The 14,453-nt window shown below is 35.5% G+C and overlaps 2 protein-coding genes across 2 annotated transcripts in view; one reads left to right on the forward strand and one right to left on the reverse strand.

The window, feature by feature from the left end:
* The first annotated feature begins 5,860 nt into the window (after nucleotides 1-5,860).
* Nucleotides 5,861-8,444, forward strand: LOC120334939 (uncharacterized). The gene has a single exon (XM_078115104.1). The coding sequence runs from the start codon at nucleotides 5,883-5,885 to the stop codon at nucleotides 6,891-6,893; it is 1,011 nt and encodes a 336-aa protein (XP_077971230.1). The 5' UTR covers nucleotides 5,861-5,882; the 3' UTR covers nucleotides 6,894-8,444.
* Nucleotides 8,445-9,158: 714 nt separating this feature from the next.
* LOC120334957 (protein mono-ADP-ribosyltransferase PARP14-like) overlaps nucleotides 9,159-14,453 on the reverse strand; it is a 35,708-nt gene continuing 30,413 nt past the window's right edge. Inside the window, exons 34-37 of the mRNA XM_078113084.1 lie at nucleotides 13,813-13,981; nucleotides 13,149-13,285; nucleotides 12,249-12,423; nucleotides 9,159-11,281 (exon numbers count right to left, since the gene is read on the reverse strand). Coding sequence (XP_077969210.1) covers nucleotides 11,004-11,281; nucleotides 12,249-12,423; nucleotides 13,149-13,285; nucleotides 13,813-13,981 — 759 coding nt within the window. The 3' untranslated portion in view covers nucleotides 9,159-11,003. The remainder of the gene's footprint in view (nucleotides 11,282-12,248; nucleotides 12,424-13,148; nucleotides 13,286-13,812; nucleotides 13,982-14,453) is intronic.

A 14,453-nucleotide genomic window follows, 5' to 3' on the forward strand; every position in this document is an offset into this window, starting at 1 on the left:
CGAGGCGAAAACGAATAATTATAAGTATGCCAAGAAATAATCTGCTTGCTACTTTAGTAGTAAGACCCAAATTAGTTCAAAAATACGAAAGATTAGTCATAATGCTCATAATTTTTTCATTTTTCGGGTCATAAAAGCATGTTCTTACATGAAAATTGTCAGTTGGGTATATTTGTCGGGGAATTGATTGTCTGTTGCGCACTTTTTGAGAACATGGAGAATTCTTCGTATTTCAATGCTACGGAGACCAACACAATTACGACCCCGCTTGCCAGCAATGCAATGTGGAAAAGTGAAAAACATTATCAAAATTGGTTGACGATTGTCATTGTGTCAGGTTGTGGATTTGTTATCAACGTTTACGTTATTATCGCTATGATAATATATTTATCAAAATTGAAAAATTTAAAGAAGAGCCTCAAGGATAGCGGGTCGAAAAGATACAGAGCGGTCATGGAGATATGTTTGCTCATAACTGCATGCATGACACTGGTGAACACTCCTGCCACAGAAAAAATTCTTGTTGATATTTATTTCCCGCAAATTTGTCCAATTTCGAGACGTATACGCAGTTTCGGAGGAAGTATGAGTACTCTATTCATATATTTGAACTTGTGGCTCCGACAAAGATCGATTTACAACGACCCTGCGATGAAACATCTTACTTCGAAGGTGACTCGAGTTATTAGTTTCGTTGTGGTTTTTCTTTTGGTCATAGTTCCGTTAATCCCTTACCTAATTTACGTTTCTGTGTACACCTTTGTTGCCGTTGATTCAATTGGATGTTCAATCGTTGCTTCTACCATCAACCCACAAGCAATGTGGATTGTCCTTGGCTTGAATTCCCTATTAATGCAATGCTTGTTATTATGGCTCTTTGTGCTCCCCTTGTACAAGCACAGCGCTAACGCACCACAAGGGGGAGTTCCAGTAGCAGTCAAGCAAAAATCAAAGCGATTACAAAAAGAGCGTTCATTACGGGGCTCGTATGCTCCATCACCGACACAGTATCAGTCACCATGGCCGCGTCTGCAGTTTTTAAAGATGGGATAACGCTTCCTTTAGCGATGTACATTAGCTTGATGGTAAATCTTGCTATGTGTGTTTTGTCATTTCCCGACTGGGAAAGGTTGATGCTGCCTTGTTGCATAAGTGCGTTTCGCAACAAGTATCAATCAGAGAGAGAAGTTAGTCAAGGAAGAAGCACCAAAGTAACAGAAGCATGATCAGTATCGGGTTGAATTTCGACTGAAAGAACAAAGCAAAATGGAATCATCCTGTCACCCCCTCCACCAATTTTGGGAAGTTAGGGCACAACCTAATCTAGCCTGAAATAAACAGTCAAAAGAGATCAAAGTCGAGCAATGACAAGTTATCCTATTTAACCATAATGAAACTAAATTTTCGGAGATATTTCGGGTCCCACAGCACATATCGGGTTCCATAGCAGAGAGTAATTGCCTACGAGCGATTTTTGCCATATTTGAGAATTAGGTCAGTGGCACTCGACCTTTTTTTTGTGGCCCATTTTCGTTGCACAAAAATTCTTGTGGCCCATTCAATTTTTATTGCAAGAAAAAAATCAAAACATTTCAGCGAAAATGGACATCTTCTCCTTAATAATAGAATGAAATTTAACATTCATTAACAGAATACAGCATCATCAATCACTGGTACTACAATAAAAACTAACGATAGTGACACTTTTAAAACTAGCAAATTTTATTAGTTCTGTGGCCCACCTCAAAGTGTTTCCATGGCCCACTGGTTGAGAACCAGTGAACTAAGCGGTCCAGCAGTAGTAGCGGAGAAAAGCACAATCATACAAACAACAACATTGATTAAGAAAAACAATTCATCTACTTAGAATCCAAGACCAGATTAGAAAATTCGACGGAGAAACGGGTGGTAACCGGAGACATTCCACCAGAAAACATTTTGGAATAAATAGAATTTTATATTTATTTCGTGGGATTTTTATTTTTCGACTTGGAGGTGTGGTCTATCGTGTTAAGCGTTTGGAATACACTTGCCTCTCGGCTTCCGCCACCATCCTGTCCACGCATCTGAAAACAAGTAACTGCTTAGCTAATCCCATACCCGATATGGACTGGTAACCCGGCCAGCTTTGATTCCCGCCGTTTACCTTCCCTAGTATAACTATGTGTTGTAATTTTTGCTCGATTGATTTTCACTGATTGAAAAAAAATTTTATTATATAAAATTTTAAATATTTATCTTAACACTAGGTTTTATCCTGGCAGTATTGCGAAAATGCTATTTTGAAGAAGTTTTTGTTTTCAGTCTTTGAAATCGTAATGTGTATATTTATCATGATTGAATTGCCAATACATATAAAATATTGTTTGTGGTCTGAAATGTTAGTGAATAGCAGGTTTGCTTATTTGAAATCAATGGTGTGCAACATTCTTTGTCAGCGGGCCATATTTCGGACATTTAGCTGGGCCACATTAAAGATTTAGTTTTTCCATGTAAACAACGAATTAAAAATTCTCAAAATGCGAAATTTTATTTGTTTAACATTTTAGCGGGACACTTGGAATTTTGAGTTCTTTCATTGTTTGTTAACATGAGCTTCAAAAATAAGTTCGACCATCTCTTAGCGTTACATTTACACTAATAAAGACACCGGGCGAAACGGCGGAAGATTTACCACATCAGTAGGAGCGAAAAAACATTATATAATTTTACCCATTCGAGCGCCTTTTCGAACATACACTGTCGGATTATAATTTTAAGCTCGATGGTAAAAATCAGTTGTTGACAAGGGCCACACAAAATGTCCCGGCGGCCGGGATGTGGTTCGCGGGCCGATGTTGCACAACCCAGTCTCAAATGATAGCCTGTAGTTTTATGCCCCCCCCCCACAAATCTTTCCCAAGCGACGCATTCCCAACCCGAAGATTGTAATACAAGTTCTAGTATATATAATACCGAAGTGTGGCTCTCTAAAATACCTAAACGTTGCAGTTCTCCAGTCTCTCGATTTCAAGTCATTGATTAATTTTCAATGAACAGTTTTCACTGAAAATCATTATTTTTATAAGGATAATGAGAACCGCTGAGGAATAGTGGAGAATCGCGTTTGAGAATCATTAGCTTAGATTCCAGAATTCCCAACCTCCAATGCCAACATTATTAAGTCAAACCCTGAAACAACTTGAACAAAAATGAGTTAAATAGGTATATTGAATAAAGCATGTGATTGAAGAAACAATAATTTTAAAATCAAGATCACCACAATGACACTATGATTTATGCTATATTACGACGGTGTTGTTTATAAGATTACGTTTCGATGACGTCATATTTCATGACATCATCGGTTGTTATGAAATGACAGAAAGCGTTTGCTGCAAATCTTATAATAAGCAAAGTTTCCGTTTTCAAACGACATTTCATAACATCGGGAAATATTGATGTTTGAAAATGTGTCTTAACGATAAGGAATGCAAAATTTTTGCATGTTGTTCCAGGTTTTGGCATATATGTCTCAGAAATACCACCAAAACTCATCTGCTGCGACTCTTCCGATGGACAAAGGGATTGATTGCAAAATGTATGTTTAAAAATGTTCAAGATATGTATTAGAACAACTTTCTTGTTCCGAATACACAAACGTTGGTCACAAATCGTTTATTATATTACAAAGGGCTGTATGAGCAGCTTGAAATTTGTCAGTCACAGTGAAAACAAAATAATTTTTTTCAGAAGCTATAAGAGTAGCTATGACGGTAAACTACACAATTGAATTAGATAATGAAAATGAAGTGTTTGAACTTAAAATGCAGCTTGAAAATATCTAATCACATAAGTTATAATTGCATATCTCATTTTAAAGCTCAGAGCAAGCATGTACAAGCGAATGATTCAATTCAAAAAGACATTTCTATGTTTATACTGAACATATAAATCAGCAATCTTCAACCACGGTTGCGCTGATAGAATCCAGAGGTTCCACAGGTTTTTCATTCAATTCTGTGAGTCTATATTATTATATATATTGTTTAAATATAATCAAATGCCTATTAGACTAGCCACTATTATTAGACTTGTTACACTTAAAACCCTTATTTCCGCTGGTTACAATCGACTTTTTCTACCATTTTATAATATGTAATGACTAGTTAACCAAACGTGCAAGAAACGCCCCCAATATCTCTTTAAAAAGCTTATTTTCGCGTCGCCCTACCCGAATGACGTTGGGCAAACCGTCCGAACATACGCCGGTAAGAAGAGAGAAATTTCAAAATATTTTGAAAATGAGTTTCTCTCTCTTATCGCTGCGGTTAACATGTGCTACACAGAACGAGATTTCGAGAGCTCTTTCGAACGAGCGATACGTAACCTATGCACAAAAACCAGACTGAGCTTCGCAAGCAAAGCGAAACGCGAAATATTCAATGTTATGTGAGAGCATGCTTACGATAGTTGTCTGGAATCTTTGTTTGCTTATTATGTGCGCGGGATTGTTTCCCGCTCGTTTAAATGACTTATCTTTGAAGTAATGACAAATTCTTTCGTGTATCTCTAAGCTTTGAAATATCTACGCAAATAAAATTCACTTAAAAAGTAGTAGTATAATAAAAGTAGTAAAATAAAAAATTTACAAAAAAAAAAAATGTTGACGGATCAAGCATGGATCATAGTTGGATGCCTAAAATGGTTTTAGTTAGTGCGGGAATATTTCACAAAACATAAACATAAACGTAAAATAGCACGAAAATAACTATTATTGCCATATTATGAACAAGGATGGCGGAGTACGAATATATTCGTCATACGGAAAAAAAGAGAAGAGACCATTCTGTTTTGCTAGTATTACATGTGTTTGTTATTTATGGTTTATACCCGTGGTTCCCAAAATTCTAAAAGGAAGATTCGCAAGTAGTTTTTGGATTTCTTTAGATAAAGAAAATCATTGCGCACTCTCACACCCTTTGCGACTTCGTATTTATGCGAAGCAGGCTTCTCTACCATGGTTGTAACCTAGACGAAATATCGATCTCGAGCAAATGTTGAGAAGTTATTGCTTGCGGCTCTTTCATAATTCACTCACACAATTCAGTGACATTTGTAAAAAATAAGTGCACCCATCTTATTAAATGCCATTTCACTGACTTTCGTTATGTAAGAACGTTTGAAAAAACTTTTTTGGAAAAAAGTCTTTTGATGAAAGGTATCAAAATGTTTTTCTTGGGGAGTCGCAACTTGAACATATTTTTTGAAGGGCGTCACAACACAAAGAAGTTTGCAAACCACTGGTTTATACAATTAGTCTTGCAACTATTGCACAGGGGTTCATTAAGCCTCTGGAATGTTTCATTGGGATTCCACTACTCTAAATAGGTAGAAAACTGCTGGTATAAACAAGAATATACAAAGTCTTCAGAAAATTGTGGTTTCGAAAATTTTATATTATTCCTACAAAGCTTATTGAACCATCGAAATTCTTTTGCGGACTTTCTGGGTTCCTGGCCAGGCTAGGAATCCCTTCGCTAAGCATTTGTGATAATTAATTGGACATTCCGAGTTTCTTCGTTCAATCCCGTTCTCGATTCGGGCCTATTAAATAATTATGTACATAAGAGACTCTTTATAATAAATAGTTTTGAATTAATCTAAAGAAGATGTCCATTATACATAAATGATGCGAGGCGAAAGCGAATAATTATAAGTATGCCAATAAGTAATCTGCTTGCTACTTTAGTACTAGGGGCACAATTTAGTTCAAAAATACGGATTGATTAGTCATAATGCCCATAACTCATTTCACGGGATATAAAAGCATTTTCTTATGTGAGAATGTCAGTCGGGTATATTTTTCAGAGAAGTGATTGACTGTTGCGCACTTAGATAAAATGAAGAATACTTCTTATTTCCATGCTACGGAGACCAACACAATTACGACCCCGCTTGCCAGCAATGCAATGTGGAAAAGTGAAAAACATTATCGAAATTGGTTGACGATTGTGATTGTGTCAGGTTGTGGATTCGTTATCAACGTTTACGTTATTATCGCTATGATAATCTATTTATCAAAATTGAAAAATTTAAAGAAGAGCCTCAAAGAAAATGGATCAAAGAGATACAGAGCGGTTATGGAAATATGTTTGCTCATAAATGCATCTGCTGCATTGATGAACACTCCTGCTACTGAAAAAATTCTTGTTGATATTTATTTTCCACTAATTTGTCCGATTTCGAGAGGAATTCGCGGTTTCGGTGGAAGTTCTAGTGTTCTATTTAATTATCTTAATCTGTGGCTTCGTCAAAGATCAATTTATAACGACCCTGCGATGAAGCATCTCACTACGAAAGTAACTCGAACTTTGAGTTTTGTTGTGCTTTTTCTTGTGGCCGTGACTCCGATAAGCAGTTATGTAATTTTTGTTTCTGCCTACACATTTTCTGTCGTAGATACTGGATGTTCAATTGTTGCTTCTACTGTCAACCCACAAGCGATGTGGTTTGCCGTTGGTTTGAATTCGCTATTAATGCAATGCTTGTTATTATGGCTCTTTGTACTACCTTTGTACAAACACAGCGCTAACGCGCCACACGGAGGGAGTTCCAGTAGCAGCCAAGCGAAAATCAGAGCTATCACGAAGAGAGCGTTTATTACAGGACTCATATCCTCCATTACCGACACTGTGTCGGTAATCATGGCCGCATCATCAGTTTTTAAAGACGGGATAACGCTTCCTTTAGCGATGTACATTAGCGTGTTGGTAAATCTTATCATGTATGTTGTGTCGTTCCCAGATTGGGAAAGACTGATGTTGCCGTGTTGTATAAGTGCATTTCGCAAAAGGAATCAATCAGAGAGAGAAGTTAGTCAAAGAATAAGCACAAAAGTTACAGCAGCATGATCCGTCTCAGTTTGAATTTTGACTGAAAGAACAAAAGAATATGGAATCATTCTATCATGCCACTCCGCCAATTCGGAAAGTTAGGGCATGTCCTAATATAGCCGAAGATAAATAAAATCAACGACAAGACAGCTATGCTCAAAGAATTGGAGACCAGATGTGACAAGTTTTTCTATTTAATTATGATAAAACTACATTTTTGAGGATTCCATAGCACTCGGAAAAAATTGCCCCGCTGCCAATTTTAGGAAGTAAGGGCACGTCCTAATCCAGCCGACGACAAACAGAATCGAATGCAAGAGAGCTTTGCTCAATCAAATAAAAACAAGTAAAAATAACATGATCTCTTTCAACGAAATAGTAAGTATATTTGTGAGCTTTCGTTAGATCATGGTCTAACTTCTTCAAACAATACAAGATATAACTGTAAATATAAAGATCACAAGAATTTAATTTATTTTAAAATTAAGTTTCCTATAACTGATTTAGATGCTATGGTAATTTAATCCCTATCATTTATCATCATCTAGCATCCTTGTGGTGAGTACCACATACGGATCCGAAGTAGAAAGTAAACAAGGAGAAAGGACCTGCAGTTCAATACACAATATCCAAGTTCCCCAAATAAAAACAGGCAATGAATTGTTTTTTTTATTTAATCATAATGAAAATATATTTGTAGATATATCGGGTTTCATAGCACTCATAGAGTAATTGCCTACGAGCGATTTCTTCCATCTTCACGTACTAGGTCGTCCATTAGTTGCGGGAGAAAGCAACAATAATTATACCAACAACAACAATGATTTAGCAAAACAATCCACATATTTCGAATCCAAAAACAGATTGAAATATTTGTCGGAGAAAAACAGAATATTAACTTGAGACATTTCACCAGAAAACAATTTGGATATGAATTTTATATTTATTTATCGATATTTTTATTTCTTGGTTGTGTAACTTACTTATCCGCAGATAGTCCCGAACTGAAGGGTTTTCTTAATCTCTTGGAAACCTAGGTATCGCTGCTCGATAACCAGCTTTGGTTCCCGCCGCTTCCCCTCTATAGTAAAACTGTGTATTTATCGATCATCCTGTAAATTGTGTACGATCGCTTTTTACTTGTTGAAAATAAAAAACAAATTGGCTATCTATGTTAACACTTGGTGCTATTCAAACAATCTTGCAAAAATGCCGTTTCAAATAAGTTTTTGTTTTCGGTCTTTAAAATCGTAATGTGCATGTTTATCATGATTGAACTGTCAATATATAAAAGGTTGTTTGTGGTTTGAAGTCTCAGTTAGTGCAGGTTAGTTGCGGAATTAGATCAGTTTACTAAGGAATAGATAAAATGACATATAAATTTAAATTGCAATTTAACCCTCAGCCAACCCAACCACCCATCAGCGACAACATAATTTATAAACTGTGTGCTTATCTTGAATCAGGGCTGTGAAACCATTTTTTGCAGCCGGGCCATATAAGCAACTTCGGACATCTAGCTGAGCCACACAGAAGATTTAGTTTTTCCATGTAAACAACGAATTAAAAATTCTCACAATGCGAAATTTTATTTGTTTAACATTTTCGCGGGACACTTAAAATTTGAGTTCTTGCATTGTTTGTTAACATCAGCTTTAGCAGAAATTGTAGCAACCTTCAACTGACGAAATACATCTGCGATAACCAGAGTGGCGGGAAAGGCAAGCGGAGAGGATGTGGCCATAGCTTAGCCTTACACAAACAGGTACTGGGCAAAACAGCGAAAGATTTAACGCATCGACAAGAGCAAAAAACATTACTTAATTTCACCCATTTGAGCACCTTTTTGAACATAAACTGTCTGATTAGGGTTTTATGTTTGATGGAAAAAATCTGAGTGATGACTACATTAAATGTCTTGGTGGTCCAGGATGTGGCCCGCGAGTCACCTGTTGCAAAACCCCGTCCTAAATAATAGCCCAAAGTTTCATGCCCTCACAAATCTTTCCCAAGCGACGCATTTTTAAACCGGAGTTTTAAACCATAATATAAGTTCCAGTATAACAAAGATAAGTCTGGCATATATATGATTATTTTTATTAGTGCGTTGTTGATAAAACGTGTTTCTGATTGTGTGTGAACGCTCAGTAATCTGTCTAAGTGTAGTAAGGCAGTTGTTTAGTTGAATACTGCATTTTTTCGTATACTGACATAATACGCCCCTCAGCGGATTGGTTATTCCTATGAAGCCCAACCCTTCAACCGATAATTGACCAAAAAATGAATCAAATTAGTATATTAAAGTATGCATGTGATTGAAGAAAACTACTATTTTAAAATCAAGTTACTTACATGTCACAATAAGATATTGCTGTAACACTGCAAGCTTTGCAAAAATCTAATACATAATTTTTGAAAGGCCAAATGTAACGATTAGATGTGGTGTATGTAACCCATTTGCTGTAGTCGTTTAGGGTACAAAAGAAAATTAATAACGGTTTTGCTGATTATCAAAGCATTCCAAGAACAAGTTAGCACATATTACATCAACGACTATATACGACTGAAAAACGCCTAGTGTTTCAACTAATGAATGCATAGTTTGGGAAATACATCATTAATTTTCCTGGTTAGATTTGCATATACCAATTTATACTTAACAATGGGTAAGCTCCTTTCCAAAACGAAGTCAAACGTTCGAGTCAGTACGAAATGAATTATATTCGATATCTGTGTTTGTATTTAGAAGTAACTTAGAATAGCTTAAATTAAAAAAGGCCCTAATTTGGATTTTAAAAACACGAAAATAGAAAACCTACCAAATCATTGTTTATCTCGACTTCCTTGCATTTCAAAATAAATCTGTGTTTTGATAAACATGACCCAATTTATATTACGTATTTTTTATCCATTTTTCGAAAATATTTTTTTAGCATCTATTAGAAAGAGCAAATTATTTGCCTTTGGTCCACACAGCACGTAAGTATTCATTCACAGACAAAATGAGATTGCAACCTGCCAATCAAAAATTCACACAAAAATGTTTTACAACAGCAACCTATAAAAAATAATCTGATAAAACTGAACTTCTGGATGGAAGAATATGTGAATAATATTATTCAGTAATCTGTGCAAAATTTCAATAGACAAGTCGAATGTGAAATACAAACTGGTATATGTTAATTTCATATGGAATGCTTGTATGTACTCATTACTAAAAAAAAAACTTTCGCGGACATACATTGACTCGTAAAGACCTTTTATGTTTTATAGAAAAAAACAGGGTCTTCTCAATTCGTTCATTCTGATTAGGATAGGAAGTTTATATTTTTCTCTTTTGGAAAAGAAAACAAGACGACTTAGTCACATGGCGAACCACGGCCTCTTGTCCAGTTATCAGGCCATGCTAGTTATGGGGAAAGGAAAATTTTTAGAAACAAGTTTCAACTGTTTAAATATACACAGAATATTGATGAACCATCACGGAGTATTTCATGTAATTACCATTTTTAGTTTTCTCTAAAATCACTTCCATGAAAATGGGGTAATGAAAGTGCTGACTCCAGGCTCCTCCTGAACCATTAAATGCATAATAGCCTTGGTCCCATCGCATAAATTAAAACAGATTTTTTATGCACAAATCAGGCTGAAATGAGCAATTAATAAAAATATATATATATATAAACACAGCTTGCAAAATTCGTGATATTTTTTAAAATTTTAAAACCGAAAATTATCACTAAGTACTGTGAATTACCAGATGTTGATACACTAATTAGCCATTATTAATATAAAACAGTCTGATGAGATTGTCCATTATTAGACACAAAGTTTAGCATTCTACATATCTACATAATTATTGGAATATAATGGAAAGAATAAAAATAACAAATCCACGACTCATAAAAGACAAATTCTGCTCTAGCTACATAGATAAGCTCACATTTCTGGGTTAGGTTAGATATAAAATAAAACTTTAGGCAAATGGCAGAGCAAACATATAGAGCATACGACTGTGTGACAACGAATATATTTCAAACGTCTTCACAGGTAAGTCAGATATCCTAATATTTAACGCATGAAAAATGATTAGATACATGTCTAAGCTATTTAACTATTTAAAAAAAACTATTGAAATGTGATTAGATATGTAGGATAAGCACTTGCATCTTTAAATATCACCCATATCGTAGGAGCAGAGATGCGATCTACTACACTGTCATGTAGATCAATGTTACTGTTTGTTCTCGGAGGTGGTGCGACCATACTTGAATCTCCCTTACAGTAATATCCTGTAACGACATTGGCTAGGAACATTCTTCTGACTCCGCTGTTATTCGGACGAGCATAAGGCTGAGAATAGGTTGCATTCAGAGCAAAATAAACACCCTTTCCATAAGCAGTAGCTGTTAATAAATTCATCCCATTACAATTTATTTTTATGAAAAAAGTTGCTCAAAGCAAGGCCATACGTACATCCTGAATTAAAACAGATTGATCTCAGAATGAAGTTACAGTCTCTAAAGTCCCAAGAGCTAGGACATGATTCTACATATTTATCCTGGTGGAGAGGAAATCTAACAAGATGGCTTAATCATATGGTAAACCATGTTCTCACATCCGGTCACCAGTCTATGTCAGGTATGATTAGGCAGCCAGTTATTTGTTATTGGAAGCATGGACTTGATGGTGGAGTAAGCCGTAACCGTACAGCGTATACGTGAACCACCCTACAGTGGCGAGGAATCCAGCAATCCTCTTGCTAATAATCACCCCTGTTCATGTCAGTGTGATTAGGAAAGATAGTCTCACATAACTGAATATCTTTATAAAAATACTGTTCTACACGATGTTATTGAAGTTTTATCACCAGTCTACAATTTAATTTCTAAGAACATTCATATTTCAATAGTATAGATTTTATTGTGCAAATCGAAAATCTAATCACAAAAATTTCGCACTGTCGTTTATGCATCAGCCCATTTGATGATTTTTGAGAGCTTTTTGAGGGCCAAATAAATTAGTCCTAATAAACAAAATTAAAATAAAGTATACCAGTTATAAATGTGTTTTATTTTTTCAACCTTTTCATTTATGAATATAATTTTAAAAATAAATATATAAATCTGCTTCAATTTCCAATGTAAGTTTTAAATTCGTTTTGCATTTTTCAAAGCCGGATAAAAATAATCAACTGGCACTGAACAGGATGGCACCATAACAACTTTATTGAATGTTAGCTAAAGCACTAAGGACGTCATCGAAATGAGAGCACGATATAGGGTTATTCACATAAATCTACTCTTGCGACAGAAATATCAGACAAAGAATGAAATTTGAAATTTATCTGATAAAATTCCGACATCTACCTACCATTTTTTCCAGCATAGCTTCTGTCAAATCCATTTTGAATTATTTTATCCTCATCAGTCGTTCCGTGGAATAATTCTCTCTCAACTTGAACTCCTGATCCTTGGAGATTCCCTGTTACTTCTGCCTTTTTGGCAGCATATTGCTTATACAAGGATACATGCTGTATTCTTTCAATCTGGTAGTGAAATGTTTACAAATATTAGGTCTTTCAGGATTGGTGGTGACTGTGCATCTTTCTGAATATTAGGAAAACTCCTATCATCACTACACCAACAACCCACCATGGGATCGTGGATTTAAATCTCATGTTGAATATGTGCGAGAGGATTGCTGGAATCCTTGCCATCATCGAGCTGTTCATACAACTATGATCCGGTATGGCTTGCTCAAGAGTCAAGACCCAAGTTGCTGCTTTGAAACATATGACCGGTTAACTATTTTCTGTGCTCCTAGTCGGATAAGAAGCCATGGTTTGCCATAAGATTAAGTCATCTTAGCAATATTCCTATTACTTTTCCTCAGGATATAAAATGAAAATACTAAAAATAAAGTGTTTATCAAACTTGCATGCTTTGTGGCCCATTTCTGGAGACTCAAGACTTGTGGCTCCTTGCCTTTTTTAAAAAAAAAAAACCTAGTTTTGCATATGAAGCGGTTCCATCGGTTATTTTATGTCCCCCATGCTCTTTACAGTCAACAAATTGAATTAATTATGATCATATAACTAGATGAGGCTTTTGTTCATAGTCATAACCTTCAAAGAATCACTCTATTCCCCTTCTAGGTTGGCTGAGGGTCAGTTGGAGGAACCCTGCATCAAGACCATTGCACCTTGAAAGTAGGAACCTAGCTTTGTTAAACTCAAATATTTACAAATCCAAAATATAAATTTGAACTCACATGAATAATAGTCTGATGAAATTGGCCCGATGCTATGAATTTTGTGAGAACTGTTTGATATTCTTTAGATGTTGAACTCAACTTAACTTTTATCAGTTGTTGTCCTTTCATGTCAGACCAATAGTCAGGTAAAACATCTTAAGAAAGATAAGATAGGATTCACATATTTATCCCATGGAACAGAAAAAGCCAATAAGGCAGCTTAATCATAGGGCGAACAATGGCCTCTCGTCCGGTTAACAGTCCGTGTTGGGTATGGAATTAGTTGAGCAGTTATTAGTTTTCAGATGCATGGACTTGATGAAAGAATATTGATAATTCTAGCAGGAAGAAGACACTACAGTATAAAATTTGTGCAAGCGTAATGCAAGAATTTCGAACCACATAAATTATTTACATAGATATTAGGCTTAAGCAGAGATGGGCAAACTACGAACTGCATGCAGCAAGCCAAAGCATTTTGTGTGACCTCCTGTCCTTGAAGAAAATTTCTTACCGCTACATACAACATTAAGATATATTTTTAAATGATATATGAAATTTATATTGACACTATCACAGTTAAGAGTTAACTAGGTAATTTTCTCAATGCGACCCCTACAAAAAAACTTTTTCCATCCTTGTGCTAAAGCCTATACATATGATTGTTTAAACTTTCACTAACCGTCAGCACTTTTTTCATTTATTTTTCTTCGAACTTTTGGTGGATTGCTGCCATGCAAGTCATTCTCTAACGTAGAAAGGTCAACGATAGTCCTGTGCAGTGCATTGTTTTTGTAGTAAGGAACGTTTATCCTGTTCAATGTTGGATCAGTTTTGTTGCCATTGTGAGCCTAGTTTGAAAAAAAAGAATAATATTTTTGTTTTTGTGATGATGGTTGAAATAGGATATTTAAATTTATTCTGTGGGAGAGAAAACTTGATAAGATGGCCCAATCATGAGGCATACCAAAGCCGTCCTTTCGTCCGGTAATCAGTCTATGTCAGGTTTGGTATTAGTTCGCCATTTATTCATTTCAGATGCATAGACTTATTGGTGGAGGTAGCTGTAACTAACTGTATTATGAACCAGCCAAAAATTCATGTCCCACTTACAACATTTCACCCTCATGTGCAGCATTTGTCCTATTTGTAACACTGTTCTGGGTTGAGATAGATATATAAAAACTCCATACATCATTAATCGTCATACGATTCATGCTTTATGCTGGTTTAGGATAGATATGAAACATTAGGCGAAGAGTTAGAGTAAGAATATGCTAGAATAGAATTCTTAATATTAAGACACCACAATTTGAGATTTCA

The sequence above is a fragment of the Styela clava genome, chromosome 1 (assembly GCF_964204865.1).
Source record: "Styela clava chromosome 1, kaStyClav1.hap1.2, whole genome shotgun sequence".
In the NCBI taxonomy this organism is placed as follows: Eukaryota; Metazoa; Chordata; class Ascidiacea; order Stolidobranchia; family Styelidae; genus Styela; species Styela clava.

Excerpts from the sequence above, each read along its gene's own strand:
- LOC120334939 (XM_078115104.1), top strand. The coding sequence starts at position 5,883 with ATGAAGAATACTTCTTATTTCCATGCTACGGAGACCAACACAATTACG.